This window comes from Rhinichthys klamathensis, unplaced genomic scaffold (assembly GCF_029890125.1).
Source record: "Rhinichthys klamathensis goyatoka isolate OS25496 unplaced genomic scaffold, OSU_Roscu_1.1 h1tg000177l_1, whole genome shotgun sequence".
Lineage (NCBI taxonomy): Eukaryota > Metazoa > Chordata > Actinopteri > Cypriniformes > Leuciscidae > Rhinichthys > Rhinichthys klamathensis.
In genome coordinates this window covers 905,116-924,810 of record NW_026606706.1, presented here as the reverse complement: position 1 = coordinate 924,810, position 19,695 = coordinate 905,116, and the positions used below count along the sequence as shown (strand labels likewise).

General features: G+C 42.4%; 2 protein-coding genes across 2 annotated transcripts in view; one reads left to right on the top strand and one right to left on the bottom strand.

Moving 5' to 3' along the window:
* Positions 1–19,695, top strand: part of commd6 (COMM domain containing 6) — an 82,156-nt gene that overhangs the window by 40,147 nt on the left and 22,314 nt on the right. The window lies entirely within an intron of this gene.
* chaf1b (chromatin assembly factor 1, subunit B) lies at positions 10,267–19,377 on the bottom strand. Its single transcript, XM_056260663.1, has 14 exons — positions 19,236–19,377; positions 18,576–18,709; positions 18,338–18,470; positions 18,136–18,256; positions 17,522–17,625; positions 17,147–17,243; positions 16,919–17,003; positions 14,063–14,156; positions 13,806–13,875; positions 13,266–13,357; positions 12,147–12,306; positions 10,998–11,534; positions 10,696–10,775; positions 10,267–10,550 (listed from the first exon to the last, which is right to left on the bottom strand). The coding sequence occupies exons 2-14, from the start codon at positions 18,699–18,701 to the stop codon at positions 10,411–10,413; spliced, it is 1,839 nt and encodes a 612-aa protein (XP_056116638.1). The 5' UTR covers positions 18,702–18,709; positions 19,236–19,377; the 3' UTR covers positions 10,267–10,410.

Sequence of the window (19,695 nt, the reverse complement as noted above, 5' to 3'; positions counted from 1 at the left end):
GTAATGTTTGCGTCAGTGCAGTAAACGCAACATGAACGGAGCTACACGGTGTGGTTATTGAGTCTTTCACAAACACAACATTTGGCGAACGAGGATGTCTGAACTCGTCTTACCACCACCGCCACCTTTCCTACCTGTTCCCGGTGATCCAGCTGTTCCTTGGGATCGCTGGCTGACGTCGTTTGAGGATTATCTGCTAGCTTTGGGACACTCGGACCTAGCGGAGGCGAGGAAGTGCGCGCTCCTGCGCCATTGTCTCGGGCAGGAGGGACAGCGAATCTTCGCCACGCTCACCTTATCGGATGATAAGTACGTCACAGCCACGACCGCCTTGAAGGCCCACTTCAGCTCCGGAAGAAGCCGGCGGATGCACCGTTTTGAGTTCCGTCAGAGAACGCAAAAGCCGGGTGAGACCGTTGTCCACTATGTATCAGCATTACGTGAGCTGGCTAGACTTTGTGATTTTGGGGCTTTGGAGGATGGACTTATAGTTGACCAGTTAATAGAGAAAACGTCATGTAACCAACTGAGGGAGAGACTTTTACTAGAGCCAGACTCCACGACACTAGCGGATGCTTTAGTAATCGGAAAACAGTTGGAAACGGCCCTAATGGAGGCGCGCAAGTTCGGCCGCGCTGCGCACGAGCCTGTGACATCATCACCACCATCAGTTCAGCACACAGAGACTGCAGATGCGGCTGACTGGGTGAGTGACCGTTTGGATGTACAGAGAGTGGACAGGGGGCCCAGGGAGAGTGGGCACAAGAGCTGTAGCAACTGTGGCTCCCCTAAACATGCAACCAGAGATCAGTCATGCCCTGCCCAGGGGAAACGTTGTCGTAACTGCAACAAGTTGAACCATTTTGCACGCTGCTGTCGCTCTTCCCCTGCTTGCCATGATACTGCGGCTGTCCCCATAAACACTGTACAGACCTCACAGCCTTCGTTCAAGCTCTGCACATGCCGTGTGGGCACAGCTCTCATTCCACTCCTCGTGGACACAGGGGCGAAAGTGTCAATTCTAAACAAATGCACATATGATGGCTTTTTCAGTCGCGTGCCTCTGGAAGCAGCGGCTAAACCCCTGTTAGGCTACGGCCATTCTCCCATCTCCACTCTGGGTGTGGCCCGCCTGCCCGTCAGGTATGATCAACAATGTGCGCCTGCCACCAAGTTCTGCATCACTCGGAAGGGAGCTAACATTATGGGCCTAGACTTGTTCCTTGCCCTGGGTTTTAGTGTGAGTGATGCTAGGGGCCTGCATGTCCTGCAAGTTGCCATCTCCTGGCCTGACCGCTACCCACAACTGTTCAACGGGCTGGGCCTCATGACTGGTTTTGTACACCAGCCCACTGTAAACCCGTCAGTCCGCCCTGTTATCCAGCCCCTACGGCGCATTCCCCTGGCCCTCCGTGACGCGGTGGAGGCCGAACTGCATCGCCTTGTGGAGGCGGACGTCATAGAGCCTGTCGACGCCTCGCCGTGGGTGTCTAACCTGGTGATAGCCAAGAAAAGGGGGGGCGGACTGCGGCTCTGTGTCGACCTCACAGATGTCAACAAAGCCATCATCCCTGATAAGTATCCCCTACCTACGGCTGAGGAGCTTATCCAGGGTGTCTCCATCTACCTGGATGACGTGGTGGTGCATGCGCCCTCCACCGCACTGCATGACGATCGCCTGGAGCAGGTCTTTCAGCGTTTCGAACAGCATGGGGTCACACTGAACTCTGAGAAATGCATGTTCGGGGTTGAGGAGGTCGAGTTCCTGGGCTTCAGGCTCTCGAAGGAGGGCATCGCCCCAATAATGTCCCACACTGAGGCCATTCTGTCCCTGCCAGACCCGCATTCACCATCCCAGCTGTCTTCCTTCCTGGGGATGGCCGCTTACTACCTCAGATTCATGCCACACTACTCTGACTCAACGGCCCCCCTCCGCCAGCTTCTCAGGAAGGATGTTCCGTGGGACTGGACCCCGGCCTGCCACGAAGCCGTGTGCATCATCAAACGGCAGCTCACGTCCCCACCCACACTGTCCCATTTTAGCCTGACCGCGCCCACTATGGTCACCTGCGACGCTTCCGGGGTGGCGCTAGGCGCTGTGCTTTCACAGATTCAAGAGGGGGTGGAACGCCCAGTGGCTTTCGCCTCACGGGCACTTACTCCAGCAGAACAGAAGTATTCGGTGGGGGAGAGGGAAGCCCTGGCCTGCCTGTGGGCGTGCGAACGCTGGCATGTTTACCTATACGGGAGGCCTTTCACCATCCGCACAGACCACCAAGCGCTGACGGCACTGCTGGCAACTAAAGGCTCGGGGCACAGGCCCATGAGACTGCTGCGGTGGGCTGACAGGCTGAACCAGTATAACTTCAGTCTGGAGTTTATGCCTGGGCGGGCCAACACGGTTGCCGACCTCCTGTCTAGAGCTGTGTCTGTGACGAAGGAGACGGGCGAGGGGACACCAGACGCAGAGAGCGACGAAGACTGGGTCCACATCCTGCACGGCCCCCTCAGTTCAGTAGTCACTCTGGCGGAGCTGCAGCAGGCCTCAGCTACAGACGAGGCCCTCACAACTCTCCGTAACTACGTCCAGGACGGCTGGCCGGCCAAAGTGGATGACAGGCTGCTTCCCTATTACCGCTTCCGCAACGAGCTCTCCTGCTGGGGGGCAGTGTGTCTGGCCCGTGGCCACCGTGCGGTCGTTCCGGAGATTCTCAGGTCCAGAGTACTAAACATGGCGCATGAGGGGCACCTGGGGGTGGTCAAGGTGAAGCAGCGCTGCCGTGACACAGTGTGGTGGCCCCACATAGACTCTGATGTTGAGGATCTGGTACGTAACTGCGCCTGCTGCCACCTGAGTGGGAAAACTGGTCAGCCTGCCACAGCCCCTCTCACCCCGACCCCTTGGCCGTCTTCGCCCTGGGAACATATTCAGGTCGACCTCTGTGGAGAACTTCACGGGGCACCTGCTCACGCTCGCTACCTGCTGGTTGTGCACGATCTTCATTCAAAATGGCCAGAGGTTTTCCAGCTGAGCTCCATCACTGCACACTCCATCATCGACCGCCTGGACAACCTGTTTGGGCGCTGGGGCCTCCCCAGTGTTGTCACAACGGATAACGGGCCCCAATTTGCGTCGGCAGAGTTCACTGAGTTTCTAACGATACGGTCCATCAAGCACATCAGGACGGCAGTGTATCACCCGGAGAGTAATGGGGGGGGGTGGAAAGATTGAATAAAACTCTTAAAAATGGAATCCGAGCTTGTCTGGAGGAAGGGAAAACCTTCAGCAACGCACTCGACCAAACTCTCCTGACCATCCGGGCATCCAAACATTCCACCACTGGAGTGTCACCTGCATTGCTCATGATTGGGCGCGAACTAAAGCAACCACTGGACTGTTTGAGAGCTGAGCCAGCTCCTACACGTGGAAGCCCAGGGCTCCAGAAAGCCAGAGCTCAGGTGAAAGGTTCGCAGGCTCGGATGAAAGCGAGGTTTGATGTCTCGCACAGAGTGCAAAACCCCTCACTTTCTGCAGGGGTTTGGGTCAGGATCAAACACCTCCACCGCCAAAATAAGCTGCAGTCATACTGGTCAGAGCCCCTGCGGGTGACTAAGCAGTTGGGTCCTGCCACTTACAGACTGGAGAATGGGACTCGTTGGCACTCAAACCGCCTGCACAGAGTTGCAGCCCCCACAGCACCTGTATCACCTCCGTCCCCAGCAGTGGCTCTAGGTTGGCAGCCCAGGCCAAGAGCTAACCGATTGGGGGGTAATCCACCAGCACCGCCCGACGCAGCTTCACGGCCAGCACGCCCTCAGAGAATGAGGGTCCCGCCCGTCTGGCATGGGGACTATGTGACAGGGTGATTGTGACACTGGGAAATGGGGGCTGAAGGTTAGGTTTTAGTTTCCAGGGGGGGGGGAGAAAATGTTATGTCTGAAAACGTTCAGTATTGTTTCCGGTTGGACTCGGTATTGTTATGCACTGCGAGTGACAGGTTACGGTGCCTTTAAGGCTTACGGCAGTGATTTACGGCAATTGTGAACAAATGTAATGTTTGCGTCAGTGCAGTAAACGCAACATGAACGGAGCTACACGGTGTGGTTATTGAGTCTTTCACAAACACAACACTCTCTGTAGAGCAAGTAACAATCAAACAAATATAATGAATAAAGATAAAACAGTGACTGGTGAAACATCTTTGAAAAAACACGAGGGACAATAGCAACTGTCACAGAAAATGAAACAGTACTTGGAGGTATACTGAAAGAAGACAAGGAACAGAAATCGAATGTTTCGATTGTCAAGAATCAGTGCAGGATTACTGGTGGTATTCTAAAGAAGATTCATAATCCAAACAACAATAGCTTTCACAAAGTCGCACTATGTCATTACAGGACAGCCTGTAATTATTACAGGAACATTGCTGGTATATGCTGAAACTTCATCAGCTTAAGGTGTCAAACTAATTTATTGTCTTTCCTCAAATAATAGGCAATATGAAAGGAAAACAATATTGTTCTACCAGATCCACAATGCAAGGCACAATGAAAGTGCCACATAAATCTGTCACAGGAAAAACATTATAGCTTGCAATGTGCTTTGCCATGTTTACGTTACATGTACTCCTCTGCTTGTACAGGATGACTCAACTAATCACATGACGGTTCAGTTGACTGTTGGCTCTGCCATACATAAGGTTTCCAATATACTGCTGTGGATGACATGATCTTTCATGATAGATTTGGTTGCTCATCTAATCCTGCCAAGGTTTAAGAGTAGGCTACACTGTATTGTAAAAAGCGTTATAAAAAATGAAGGTGACTTGACTTGACTGCACCAGTGCATCCTTATTTGGGGGGATTTGCTCCATTCCTCCTTCTTTTCTTTGTGAACAACTCAAGACGAGCTTGATCGATGTTGAGTTTGCTGCTGGTGCGATCGTAGAGGAGAATTGTGAAGAGCTCCACAATGGAAATGACCACCTCTGGAATGCTTTTTGAAGCCTATGACAGAGCCATGAAGGCCTCTGTTGCCATGTCATCTGCATTCCAGGTGTACCATGCTGTTTTCTTGCCCCTTGTTGCAAATGCAGAGACTGTGTTGAAGCCAGTGAAGGCATGAAACACAGGAAGGGCCTTGGATTTGTCAGGACCAAGAGACTTGGCAATCTCATGGGCAGGTATGTATCTGAAGTTCTTGCCAGTCCCAAATGCCGCCCGCAACTCCTCAATGTCCAGCCCTGACACATGTGCAATGGCTAGAACCACAACAGTTGGTCCACAGTGCGCAGGGTGATCTCTTTAAATAATTTTCTTGCAGCATCCGCCGCATGGAGTAGCATCCTTGTATCTGCCTGTTCATGTGTGCAAGGGGCAATTTCTTGTGGGTGAGATGACTGGGTCCGCATGTGTAAACAACTTGTTTGGTAGTCGACATTTCCACAAGGTTCCTGGCCAGAAAGTAAAAGAGCTCTGTTTTGTTTTTATCCACTCTCAGGAAGCCTTTCCAGTTGGTTTGTTAACTTGTTTTTTCCATCCACTCTTGTTCTTGTCCCCTTTCCCTGCTTCTGGGACTTTAGGGTGTTAACTTCATAGCAGTCCGATACAACATCCACTCTGTTGACCCTTTCAAGTTTCTCTTTGAGGTATGAAGATCTTGCTGGTATGAAGATCTTGCTGGAAAGTCATTGAAGGTTTTAGCTACGCCTGGTTTCAGCATGTTAATGACTGCTGACCCATCTAATATTTAGCCCTCATTGTCTGAGGCACTGTCTGGGGCACTGCTTATACTGTTTTCTAGGCAGATCAGCCTTGTTTCCCAAGTGTAGTCCACCATGAAGTGAGAGTGATGGAGGGTAGGCCTGATTTTCTTTTTTGAAGAAGTTTTCTGGGTTCCCATCACATGTCTGACAGGCAATGTAGAGTCTGGAAAACAGTGCACAGTTATTTTTCAGCGAGTTTTGTCTTGGACTGTCCTCTTATCGGAGCTGTTTTAAAAAGAGGGCACTTTTTCCTCTTCAAAAGGGCAGTGATGCGTTTTGTGCCCTGCATCCTCTCTGCAACAAAGAATTTGTACTGCTCTTGCCCCAACCTCTCTGCAACCCGAATAGAATCCACAAAAGCTTGGTCTGCTAATTTTCTTGAGTTCAGCTTCAGAAGGTTGTTGCTGTCCTCTGCGAAGGGATTTCCCATTTCCTCAATCATGTCAACCAACTCACATGTCTTGAATTTCAGCTGGACACTTTTGGCCTGTTCATGATGTCTGTTTTCAGAGACACGTACTGCTGAACTCCATGGCATTCTAAAATGTATCACTTATGCTGGGTACACACTACAAGATATTCGGGGTGCTTTTTGGATTAATTTCTCCCCTTCCGTTAATGCCAGGTAAAGTCCCGATTATCTTGATGGTTCTACAAATTATCTTATCAGATTTTCCTGTGGTGTGAGGTGTGTTAAGAGTGACTGATTCTACTCAGAAGAACGTCGTAGCTGCCCTGATCTCGAATCAAATCAGAAATCTTGTTGTGTGGGGGGGAACCCAGAGGACAAACGCGCACAGGCTCTGCAGATTATCACGTGAAACGAAACAACACCCAGTCAGAAAGCGAGCTGACGGAAGACTCACCTCCAGCTCATGCAAGTTCATGTTCACACCGTCTCCACATTTTCATCAACGTTTTCTTTTTTCCCCCGCAAATTTTCTGTAAGGGTAGGGACACACCCAACCGACGCAAAAAAAAGAGCGCTGATGAAAGCCGACTGTGTTGACTAGAGTCAACGGAAAAACGAAGTCGGTCGATGCTCAAAAACTGCCCGACTTTGCCCTACAGCCGACCGCAGGCGTGGTGTGTCCCTGGCTTAAAAAGCAATTCATACACTATAAGCACCATTTCTTCTTGCCAGTCGTCCGACATATTTGTTTACTTTAAAGTCACGTTTGATGCGAGATATTTTGTGAGATTTCCTGTGTTCTCAGGCGGGACTCTTTTGTCTGTGAATGGAATCTGTTAGTGAGTGATGTCCTTTCCTGGTCACATCGCAGCACTCCACACACTAGAGGAATGTTTGTTGGCATGACAAACATTATCGGCATGTTTGTGGTCTCTCACATTTTGAAAATATTTCAGATTTAAAAAATCTTTTACTATAGCCCCAGCTTCAGATGATATTCTCAGATACTGTGATTTCATTGTAATCCTTATCACAACGTCACTGAATTCAGCATTAACTATTCACCTGAACAGTTTATGATGTTGTATCATTGTGGTGATATCATTGTAATCCTTGACCATCAAAACATGGGGTAGATATCACATTTTCAGTGTTATCATGTTTGGTTCAGGAGATATAATACAAAATACATCCCGTAATCCAGTTATGGCGGAAAGCAAAATGGCCGCCATGGCCGCCACAAGGCGTTTTTGAGATGGCTCCATTTCTGAAAATGTTCAGGGCCACAAACTGTACACATGTACCAATGTTAAAACTATAATTAAGTATTCTAAGCATACTTGGCTTGTAGTTTTGTTTACTCTTTAATTACACTAACATAGTTTTACATACTTGCATGTTTTGGCACCCAATACAATAGATTTGTTTGAAAATATTGATTTATAACGAAAACAGATATTTTCCTAATTCTGAGTAAGTGAATTTTTGTGTAGTCCTCTATAGTGTACATAGGAATTTACAGAAATTTCCGGCAATCCATGTTTTCACTTTTATACGTTATAGGGGCCTCTATTACGCATCTTCTAAAAGAGTACAGAATCTCCGGATCAAAACACAGGTGAAGAAAAAACAGAAACTAGCAGAAGCATTCCTTATGCACATGCAGGGATCCCGTTGCAACATCATACAAGGTAAAAAAAAAAGGATGACATCTAGTCGAGAAGACTAGTAATAATATTCACGTTAATCAGATATTGGTTGTGACCGAAATCACCCCTGTACCCTCATATCAATATCAAATTTATTTCTAGAACACAGTTCCAGTAGTGGGATTGAATGTGAGATTAAATAAGTGCGCTCAATAACATCCACAATGGTTTCGGACACCCAAATGGCTGTTCCCTCAAATAGTGCCCTATTTAAAGTTTTTTGGCTTTTAGTATGAATATGTTAGCCTTATTGTTATCTATAAGCTAGTGTGCTCTAAAACAATGACAAAATTCGCATTTAGAAGACCAAACCCAACGTTGAAAATGAAAATCAGGTTGATGTCAGAATCCAACGCCAGATTGACGTTAAACTCCAACGTTGGACAGACGTTGTATGTATTGTGGTTGAAAATGAAAACCGGGTTGACGTCAGAAACCAACATTTCGGATTCTGACGTCAATCTGACTTTCCTTTCCAACCAAAATCATCCCCTGGCTGACGTTACTACTTTCTACTCAAGGACCTTGACAGAAATGTAGTGGAGTAAAAAGTATGATATTTGTCTTTCAAATGTAGTGAAGTTAAAGTAAAAACTTTCCAGAAAAAATAATACTCAAGTAAAGTACAGATATTCAAAAAGTGTACAAGTACAGTACTCAAGTAAATGTACTTTGTTACTGTCCTAATTTAACTAAGGCCTAATCCTGGCTTAATCTAAGCCCTGTCTGTGAAACCGGGCCTTTAAGTATAATGTTAAATTCACTTAAAGAAAACTTTCAAGTATACTTTCAATATAAAACTACATAAACTAGTAGTTTACTGAGTGTATACTTCAAAGTATACATTCATAAACTAAAAAAAATGTGCTACAAGTATTTAACTAGTAAACTATCAGTATACCCACTTCTAGTTCTAGTTCACTTCTAGCTGCAGTACAAACTAAAAATGTAGATGTAAACTGGTGGTGTATTAAGTTTACTACTGTTACACAAAGTATATTTTTTATACACTAAAAAGTGTGTAAATTTAGTCCCAAGTAGTACTGAAATAGTACACTTACAAGAACACTACTACTACATTGATATTAGTATACTTAAAGTATGCTTAAAAATATACTTGAACTTTACTTAAGTATACTTAATAAAATACTTATTTTTTGTAAGGGGGTGCCTCTGTCGGCCTGTCTTCTTCACATATGCATCCAGCTGCCATCTCTTCCCCAGGTAAATGATACACACACACCCGGCCACACAGCTGATGTAAAACAAAATATGATTCATCAGACCAGGCAGTTGTCTTCCATTGCTCCATAGTCCAGTTCTGATGCTCACATGCCCATTGTAGGCACTTTCGCCAGCTTTAGGTTTTTCAGCAGTGTCATCAGAGCAGAAGACTCGCCGTTTTTGGAGATGCTTTGACCCAGTCATCTAGCCATCATTGTTTGACCTGTCAAAGTCAGTCAGATGATCTTTATGTAAATCAAGAACTGATAGTTGATTTGCTGCCTAATATATCCCAACCCTTGACATAATCAATATCAGTCACTTCATCTGTCAGTGGTTTAATGTAAAATGAGAACTTAAAATGATTTTTGATTTAAACATTTGGTTATATTAAACAGAATACTAAAATTGGTTTTAAATGGGGAAAGACCAAATTAGGCAGTGTAAATCAAGTTACTGTAATTTCCCCTTAAAGATCAGTTCACAGTCATGTTTAAGAAACTGACCTGTTCTTTTAACTAAATGGTATGATTTAGCTTACTCAATTTAACATAAATGTATGTGTAGTATAAAATCAAAAACTAAGGTCATACGAACTTAATCTGTTTACTTATTAGGATTTGCATTGTAAGTGTTTGCATTTGTGATACTGAACTTAAGTTCATATACTTCCCTTAACACACAGCTTGCGACTGTTAAAGATAATAAAATATAACTTGTCTTGTATAATAACATCCTACAATATAATATAGACTTTTGATGGCATTTTCATCATATTCTATAAAACTCAGTTTCAAATGCTGAATGCAGCAAAAAGCAGTCACAAACCATCCAATCCTGGCAAGTCATTTAGTACTTTTTTTTAAAGAATCCCAAAATGCTCAAGTAAATCTTACAAAACATGACAATCGATTATATCTAAACATTTTGTACTTCAAAGACAATTAACTTACACATTCTTAAGAATTCTTTATGAAGAAAATTTAAACCGAAGGTCCAACAGTAAAACATTCCTGTCCTAAAAATAAAAGGAATTTAAGCCATGAGGGAGAGGGTTGTTTTTAAGAATAATTAAATGCATTTCCCTCTTAAAGAACATACACACTTATTCATAGAAAATAGACATTTTTCATTGGAAACATTGGAGAAAAAAAAGAAGTGAAGATGAGCTTCAGAAAGTCCATATCTGACACTCCATGTCCATGAGAGATCAGGTGTTTTAAGTTACTGGTTTATGAGTATATTTCATTTCTGAGGATGTGAGTGCTAATAAAGATGCACAAAGAACCATGTTCAGTGCCTATGGTTCCTGGGGTGTGACACTGGGTTCTGTGCCCACTTTGTGCTCACTGCTCTGGGTAGAACCATTGAGAACATCAGTCTTGGACCTCTTGGACTCAGGAGGTTTGCACGCTGGGTCACTGGGAGGAGATGGTCTCTCTGTAATAAAATTATTACAGACCATTCAAACACAATTTAAGCAAATAATTAAAACATAAAAAAAAAAAAAAAACTTTATAAAAGAAAGCTTAAAACAAACAAACAAAACAAAACTTAAAAGCATGCAATAAATGGCTCTACTAACCATGCTTGGCTTTCTCAGTGGAAGATGGGGTGACAAAGGGATTGGGAGATCTGGGTACAACTGGAGTCAGTGAAATTCGTCTGAAAGAGAAGTACATACTTGATCTATTGTGAACATTATCTTTACTGCTAAAGTCATGGATTAGTCTGTAAAACAAAATCTATAATCTCAAGGGTTATATTTATGGGTTGCCATGACAAAAAAAAAAAAAAAAAAAAAAAACTACCACGCCCCAATTTGAAATGGTGTTATGGTTAAAATACAATGTTACATCAGATCACACCACAGGTGTGCCGCCCTACCTAGGAGTGGGTCCTTTTGGAGTTGTGGTACTTTTGGAGTTGAGGGGTCCAAAAGGAGTGCTGGGGGCTGTATGAGGTGTAAGAGGTCCTTTGCTGGATCCAGGGGTAGAGGGAGCAGATTTGGGTGTGCTGGGAGCTGTACTGGCAGCAGCTGCTGGTGATTTGGGGGTGCTGGGTTTGCCCCAGCCCTCCAGGGTGTTGAGTGTGATCCTCCTGGGCTGAGGTTTGGTTTTCCCTTGCGGTGTGCGTTTCTCTTCTGGCCCAGATACGCTGGGGGTCTTCGAGGATGCAGGGCCAGTAGATCCCTCTTTCTCCTTATCCTGTACGACAGGTATGCTGGCCTGGCGAGGCACTGGGGAAGCAGTCCTGCCATTGGCTGAGTGTCTCTTTCCCTTCTTCTCATTGGTAGAGGATGGGGTCACCATCTCCAGTGGAGGTCGCTCCTTCAATGGGATGCCCAGCTCCCCCTCTTCAAATGACACGAATGAACAGTAGCCGTCAGTGGAAGACACTGCCAAGAACGAGCCATCACGAGACCTGTGGAACAATGTGCATAACAAATGTTAGTGAATGACTGCTATTATCAAAATGATTCAAGACAATAGATGTCTGCATTTTCTATAACTTGAACAATGGCATTGGTTGGTCAATTGGATTTCATCATAGACAAAGACCATTTCTAAATAGACAGGAGTGTTTCAGGCTACTCTCTTCTGTGAGGTATGCATATGTGACGCATGAGAAATAGGTTTTAGTGGGATTTATCAATCATTGCAAATTTCCCACTCTTCAACTTAATGAATAAATAAAACAGCAAAAGGCGAGGATTGGAAATATAAATGAATAAACTAAATTGAACTATTAAAACAAATGAATAAAAATATAATACTTACATGTTATAAATAACATGCTATATTATTGATAGGATAATAAATGTAAAGCATTTCTTTAGTTTCATTTTTTCCAAATATATTTGGCTGTTGCAGGTTACCACCAGACACAAAAAATGTCATTGCAACTATACATTGGGATGCATTTTGTGGACAGAAGAATCTTCCCCCTCTGTCATAACGTAGAACAAGCACAACTCAAGTCATGTGAAAACAACACAGGCCCAACGCATTAACACAACATCTATTTACGTCTTACCAGCTCAGATCACTCAGTGTGTGGTAGTGAATGTTGGAAACATATGCGAACGGCATCGTCTGTTGTGTGTCGTAAAAGAAGATAGAGTCTTCTGATGCAACCGCAAACACCAGCCGATATGGCAGATTAAATGTATTTGACACCGGCTTCAGTGAACCATCTGTAGGACAAAGAGAGTAGTGTTGTCACGATTCTGAAATTTCCAACTTCAATATGATACCTTGAAAAATATTTCAATATTGTATCGAAATATATATTGTATACCATTTGAGATACCAAGGGGGAAAACTGCCATACAGATAATTTGTCATTAACTCAATTTTTTGATAACTTGGATAATTGTTGCAATAGCTAGTTACAAAAGTTATTCAGTCAAGAGCAGCGACTGATTTTCTCTCTTTTGTTCGACTAACTTGACAGACAGCAGCAGGTTTATTAGACTGCTGTCAACTTTAAGAGCTTATACACAGACAGATCCAATATACTGTTACACAACATGCGTTTTCTTTCAACTATTTACATCCCAAAACTGATTGTATTTACCTGAATACTCACCAAAAGACAGGCATTTTGACATAATGTGTGTGTATTTGACTGTTTAAGCACAATAAAATTTGAAAAAGAAGTCAATTTGGTATATGCAAGCTGTTTGAGAGGCGGCTTGTGTATGCGCAGCGGGCCACTTAAAGGCCCGTTCTGCTCCCTTTCAAAGTATACTCTTTCTTTGGCTGGGAGCACAGAAAGGCGCTTTCGGCGCATACGCACTATCTAGTGGATTATGTTTTCAATATAGTTCAGTGGTGCGCACACTTTTGGTGTGAGCGCAAACCCTGCGGGAATGAGTAAAATGATGTGCAGTACAAGCACTATTCAACCGGAGCGAATGAGACGAGTGAGTGAGAGGAGGCGGGTGTGTCAACTTGCTGTTGGAGAGAAGAGAGAGCTAGAATGCGCAGCTGGTATCGGTATATATATACTGCAGAAAGGAATATTGGAACAGTTTCAGATATTTCAGCATCGATACATATCGAAATATCGATATTTTTGACAACACTAGAAGAGAGCCGTCTTTCCATTGCATGGAACACAAACATACCTCTGGAAGAGTATTGTTTGTACCTTCAGTTCTCTTTGTCTTCAGCTCAAAGTACACTGGGCTGCAGCGCACAGCCAGGGTCGCTTTAGATGGACAGGGCAGATGAGCAATGGGCCTGACACACAAACAAACAAACAGATAAACATTTAAAGTTGACTGTGTCAGCATTCGGGCTGGTTAATAAAAACTGATTCTTCTTTAAATAACTGGAACCACAAATCTTTCATGCAGTTTTTTTTAAAGATTTAGGGTTTACACTTCCTTTCAAAAGTTTGAGGTTGATAAGGTTTTTAAAACTTATGCTCAAGGCTGCATTTATTAAAAAAAACAACAACAACAATAATATGGTGAAACATTATTACAATTTAATATAACTTTTCTATTTTAATGTATTTTAAAATGCAATTTATTCACAAAAAGCATGTTGTTTTGATACATTTAATGCATACTTGCAAAATAAAAATATTAATAATAATTAAAAATGACCCCAAACTTTTGAATGGTAGTGTATATATGATTAATGCATAGGTTTACAATTGACCATAGACATTTAGAACACAAACCTCTTAAAGCTTCTTCTGGAGAACACATAAGTGGTGTTTGTGACATTCTCTCCAGCCTCGACACACCCAGCTAAAAATAAATAAAAAAATATTCCATAACCACACAAGGAAAGTACATGTAAATGGACAACACTGGGCCAAAAATACATACTGTATAATGTGTCAAAATGCATATTAAATAGCTTGTTATAAGAAATTCACATACATTACATGCACAGTATATACACTTAGATGATAGTGTTTTAAAGAAAGTGTACCTGGTGCAAGGAGGAATGACCCATCTGGTGTGAAGGTGAGACGTCTGAAGAACGATCTCATGCTGTCATCGTGGAACATTCTGTAGTTCTTCACCTGCACAAAAGTCATTACAATTTAAAAACAGATTTAAGAAACTATTTACTAAAACAAACAAACAAACAAAACAAAACAACCACATTTCCTACTTCATACCTCAGTACAAAATTGCCAAACTTTGACAAAAATGTATTTGATGTTTTATAATAGCGATTTCATATTGTCTATATATGAATTCAAAAGAAAGTGTGAAAATTATAATAATATTAAGATAATCTTTGAAAATTGAACAAATAATATTTATCACATTACAAATAACATTTTGTGTTGAGCTTGTGTGAATTTCACTATCAAAAGGTTGTACAAACCCTGAAATGAATAATACAAAAACATTTGAGAATTTCTGCCACAATACCATGGTTACAGTTAGCATTACTACATTTAATCCATGCTGAACATTGGTGATTTGTGGACTGAAAAGCCTTCTATAACTTGTTTGTTCATGGCACAATGTCTCTCCTGGTCAGCGCTGTTTGAGCCAATTAGGGATGCACCGAATGTTCGTCCGAAAATACCAAATAAGTGAAAAGGCCGAATAAATTTTACCGAACAATGACGTTTGACACAATCAAATAGCAACCAGCATGAGTAAGAGGCGCACACATTTTATAAATGCAGCAACGCATTTTAAAGTGTCCGAAAAAGATGTAAAAATGGCCGTTTGCAGACACTGTTCTGCTTAATTGTCTAAGCACCCTCAAACGTAAGCAATCGCACACTCAGTTGATACTGTAATATATACCGTATTTTCCGCACTATAAGGCGCACTTAAAAGCCTTTAATTTTCTCAAAAAACGACAGTGCGCCTTATAATCCGGAGCGCCTTATATATGGATGGTGAACAGCGCCGGGCGACTTACGCCACTATCTGCCAACGGATCGTGGATGCCTGGGCTGATATATCGGTCTCAACTGTGATCCGAGCTTTCACGAAGGCAGGAATAATCTCTTTATTCAGCCAGCTCACATACCCGTATTTACTTCCTGTTTTCGGCCGAAGTCCACAGTAGTTGATTGTCGAGTTCGCACGCGCGCGATCAAACCTCCTCCGTGTGTTCAACATCTGATTCGGATGAACTATCCATTTGAGCTGATATTCTCAAAGCACCACACAGCACCGTCATCGGCTGACAGTCTGAGTCTCCACTGTTGCTTAGTTACCAATGATCGCGCGCGCGCACTCGACTATCGCCTACTGTGGACTTCGACCGAAAACAGGAAGAAAATACGGGTATGTGAGCTGGCTGAATAAACATCATTTTTATTCATATCCTTCACGTTTACTGCAGTCAGATTCACCGTGTTCACTCACATGGCTGTGCACTTGTAATGACACATTAAGGTTGTTAAGAGGCTAAAAGCAGGTTTAAAACTTGCCCCGTTTAAGTCAACAGGGTGCAAATTTTAAAAAGAGGATAACACGGTGTAGGCAACACCGGTTTTTGTCGTTGTTATCTGTACTGACAGCACTCCAAATTTACAAAAAATGAGCTCAATGTTAAAATTGACAGGAGTTTTCCTTTAACGTTTAAACAACGTTACCATGGGAGTGAACGGAGTTGTCAGAACGCTTAATAAAGTTTTACTTTATCTGACTGTTTTGTTGACATTTGTTGAGATCTAGTGGATGCATAACGCAAATCCAGTCAAACGTTTGACTGCAGTAACTTATGCGCCTTATAATCCGGTGCGCCCTATATATGAAAAATATTCTAAAATGGGTCATTCATTGAAGGTGCACCTTATAATCCGGTGCGCCGTATAGTGCGGAAAATACGGTATTGGCGAAACAGATTTGGCAAACGCTCTGGTGTTTGTGCTCTGGAGAACGTCAAATTAATCAATTTACAATGTGTTTTTGCAGCGGTGATCAATGTAGCCAATCACATGCATAGTTGTTGATCTCTTGAACGCAATGGCCAATCAGAGGTGTTATATATAAGTTTAGAACGCCAGAGTTTTTATTCAGTGCTGAGTTATGCAGGCACGCAAAACCTCTCATTAAAAAAAAGTGTAGACACGGTGTAAGTAAGAGACTTATTGTGCACTGTTGGGAGCTTCATTGAAATTGTGTACACTGCTATGGTGGAGCCGCTGCTAGCCTAAATATGAACTGTACTAGAGCACCCTCAGGGATTTTAGAAGCACCCTCAGTGATTTGATTCTAGAACCAGGCCTGTAGGCATAATAGGCCAAAAAGGGGGGCTCAAAGATGGCCAAATAAAAATATTTATATTGTGATTTGTTGGTAAAAAAAAAAAATGCGTTTGGTATTCGGCCTTCATATTCATATTCGGCATTAGCCAAGAATTTTCATTTCAGTGCATCCCTAGATCCAATATGGTTTATAACAGAATTCTGCAGAAAATTTGAATGGTTCTCATTAGATCTTGCAGTAATGTTATTAATTCTGCAGCGAACTCAAACACATTCTTACTGGATCTCTCAGCGTTGTGTAGTAGCTGCGCTGTCTATTTTCGGTCCGAGCTGCGCAGCTCAAACGAGTAGCGCGGTATCAGTTTAGTTTACAGTTTCTCATTGAAACAGAAATTATAAGTTGGGCAACGTAGTGGTGGCCCGAGTGCGATGTCTTACAAAATGTAATCACACCAACAGGAAAAAGGATGTAAAATGATACCATTTGGTCATAGTCTGGAGCCCTGAAAGGGCAAGGAAGACACTGTCCACATCAACCAATCTCTTAATAATTATCAGCTTAATAAAAATAAAGGCTGGCTGAAGATCCCAGAGACACTCACCTCTCCATCTGCAGAAGCGGCTGATGCCATCTTACTCACGCTGTAAGCTTTTCTCCTGTTGTGAGCACTGTACACGCGCATTACCCTAAGACACAGAGATTTTACATGCTGTCAGTTTGTAAAACCATGAAAGGTTTCATTTCAAAATGCTCATCACAAGCCTCTTGTCTATGATAATCTGTAATGGCTTGAAATTCATTTGAAAGCCCTTAAAATCAACACACTAACCTGTCACAGCTTAATGTGCTGATGTACTGCCCAAGTGGGTCCCATGCTACTCCTTGCACATAACTCTTGTGATCATTAAAAATGCACATCTTCTGACCTGCAAACAAAACAGGCACTGAATTCAATACATTTACCATTATGCATTTAGCAGACGCTTTTATCCAAAGCAACTTACAATAGAGGAACGAAAGCAATTCATCACAGAGCCAAATATATACGTAATATACAATGTCAGGTTTATTAGATAGCTAGATTAGGAAGCAAGCTTTATGAAGGAACTTCATAAAGCTCTGCTTTCTAAACAACTATCATCATTTTACAATACTGTCATAATTTAAGTCACATAGCACTTAAGTACTGCTTCAAGTTTCATACCCTTGTTGATGTCCCACATGATGGCAGTGTTGTCCACAGAGCCTGAAACCATCAAATTCCCATCACTGGTCCATGAGATATCATATACATCCTCAATATGTCCCCTAACAAGCACAAACAACAATATGAGCTTTGACAAACTTCTTCAAAAGTAATTATAACTTAAAATTGCAATGAAATGAAAGTAGCTGCAGATGGTTTCTTCTGTATTGTGATGCATATCTGAGTGAAACAGTTAATCAAAAAAAGAAAAATGTTGGACGGGGAATTTCCTCTATCCATTGGTTGTTGATTGATGGAGGCAGAACAGCTAGCATGAGCTTGCAGTCGTTTGTAAGAAAGGGGCAGCGTTTAAGCGGACTAAACGAAAGCATACATCGCCAGAGAGAAGACTGTTGTTTCACCGGAAGATCAAGTTAAGACATTTTGATTAAAAATTATGAACTCAAAAAAAGTAGGACATAAAAAATAGGACGTATGGACAGATAAATTGCTCTCAAGAAGATCAATAACATGCATTTTGAAAACATAAGATGAATTTTCATTTCATGCCAAATTTAAAGTCAAAGACAGTCAAGGAGGGACATTTTAATTGGGAGAGATTAAAATCAGACCTCAGAGTCTTTACCACACTCCAGCTCTCTTTATTGAGCTGAGCATCTTCATCTTCCTGAAAGGTCGGGGTTTGTTCAGGCTCCTTATTGTCATTCAGTTTCCAAAGCAAGATAGCAGCATCTTAAGAAACCAGATATTTTATTAAGACATTTATAAGTGATTTCAGAACTTACCCAAGTGATGATCTGACTTTAAACTTACCATCCCCTCCAGATGCCAAGACCTCAGCGGTGGGTGAGAAACGCACTACGTTAACTGCTTTAGTGTGTCGTGCCAAGTTAGACAAAAACTCAACGACCGCTTTCCCATCAGGCCCTTTATCCACACGCCACATCTGAAAGAGAGCAGCTCTCATCTTACAGTCTGTAATATGTCACCACCAGTGTTAACTTAAGAGACACAAGTGATGTATTAACTCAAGGTAGAGGCTCTCTCTCACCCTAACTGTGGTGTCCACCCCAGCTGTAGCCAGTCGCTGTGTCCTTCCCTCACCGCTCTGCTGGAAATCCAGACTGTACACTGGCTCCTTATTATGCCAGGCAATCTCACAGGTTACCACCTTCATTCTGACTCCTGATGGACGTGGTCGGGATAACAAAGAGATAAAGATATTTTCATCATGACAAAGGCAGGAGGAATATGAGGGAAGTAACAGAATGTAAAAGATGATGGCACGACAGAGGAAAACACGCATACTGAAAAGCAAAATACGGTAGGAATTTATTTAACAACGTCACAACAGCAATACACTGTCCTATTACTATATAACCAGTGGAGTTGAATGCAATGCTACATTTCTATAAAGTAAACAACACTAGACATTTGAATATACTTGAAGCTTAAATGTCCATAAATCATGAATATGTGAGAACCATTAATAAAAGTAATAGCAAACCGTGAAACACAGTAATATTTGTGTGTAACGTTAACAAAGTACTATTAACTTGCATTATGAACTATTACAGCCGCAGCGTAATATGGACTCAACAAACACAACAGTTCTTGAAGAACTTTAACGGTAACAGCACGTAATGTCAATTAATAATAAATGATAAAAGTCACAAGGCATATTATATATAGAAAACATTCATCCAGTTACCTTGACTATTAAAGTTGCAATAGTCGTAACAATTGTTCTACACAGTTGCTTCGTGTCACTCCCGCTTTCACCCAAACACAGCCGCCTTTCCCGCGCAGCGTTGTAAGAATGAGAACTTCCGGTTTCAAGGGTTGCCTGATCCCACACAAATCCGACGTCGGAGCTGTGACATTTTCCACTTTTAGATGTAAAGTGTACGAGTTTCATGAGTTTTTAAATAGTGTACTAAAATTATATTGTATAAAAACGGCGTGTAAAATACTGTTTGCACTGCAACAATAAAAACGAACATACTTTGGTTGTAATTTTTGTAAACAGTATGTGGCGACTTTAGTTTACTAAAAAAGATATTTTAGTAAAATATTAACTTTTAAGTTAACTTAGAATTATAACAAATAATATCTAATATAAACAAGAAAGACAGATACAACCATTTTTAATTAAACAAATAAATGTATTT

Excerpts from the sequence above, each read along its gene's own strand:
- chaf1b (XM_056260663.1), bottom strand. The coding sequence starts at position 18,701 with ATGAAGGTGGTAACCTGTGAGATTGCCTGGCATAATAAGGAGCCAGTG. Across the intron at positions 18,257-18,337 it reads CTTGGCATCTGGAGGGGATG|ATGCTGCTATCTTGCTTTGG; the intron begins GTAAGTTTAAAG and ends TGGTTTCTTAAG. Across the intron at positions 17,004-17,146 it reads AGCACATTAAGCTGTGACAG|GGTAATGCGCGTGTACAGTG; the intron begins GTTAGTGTGTTG and ends TCTGTGTCTTAG.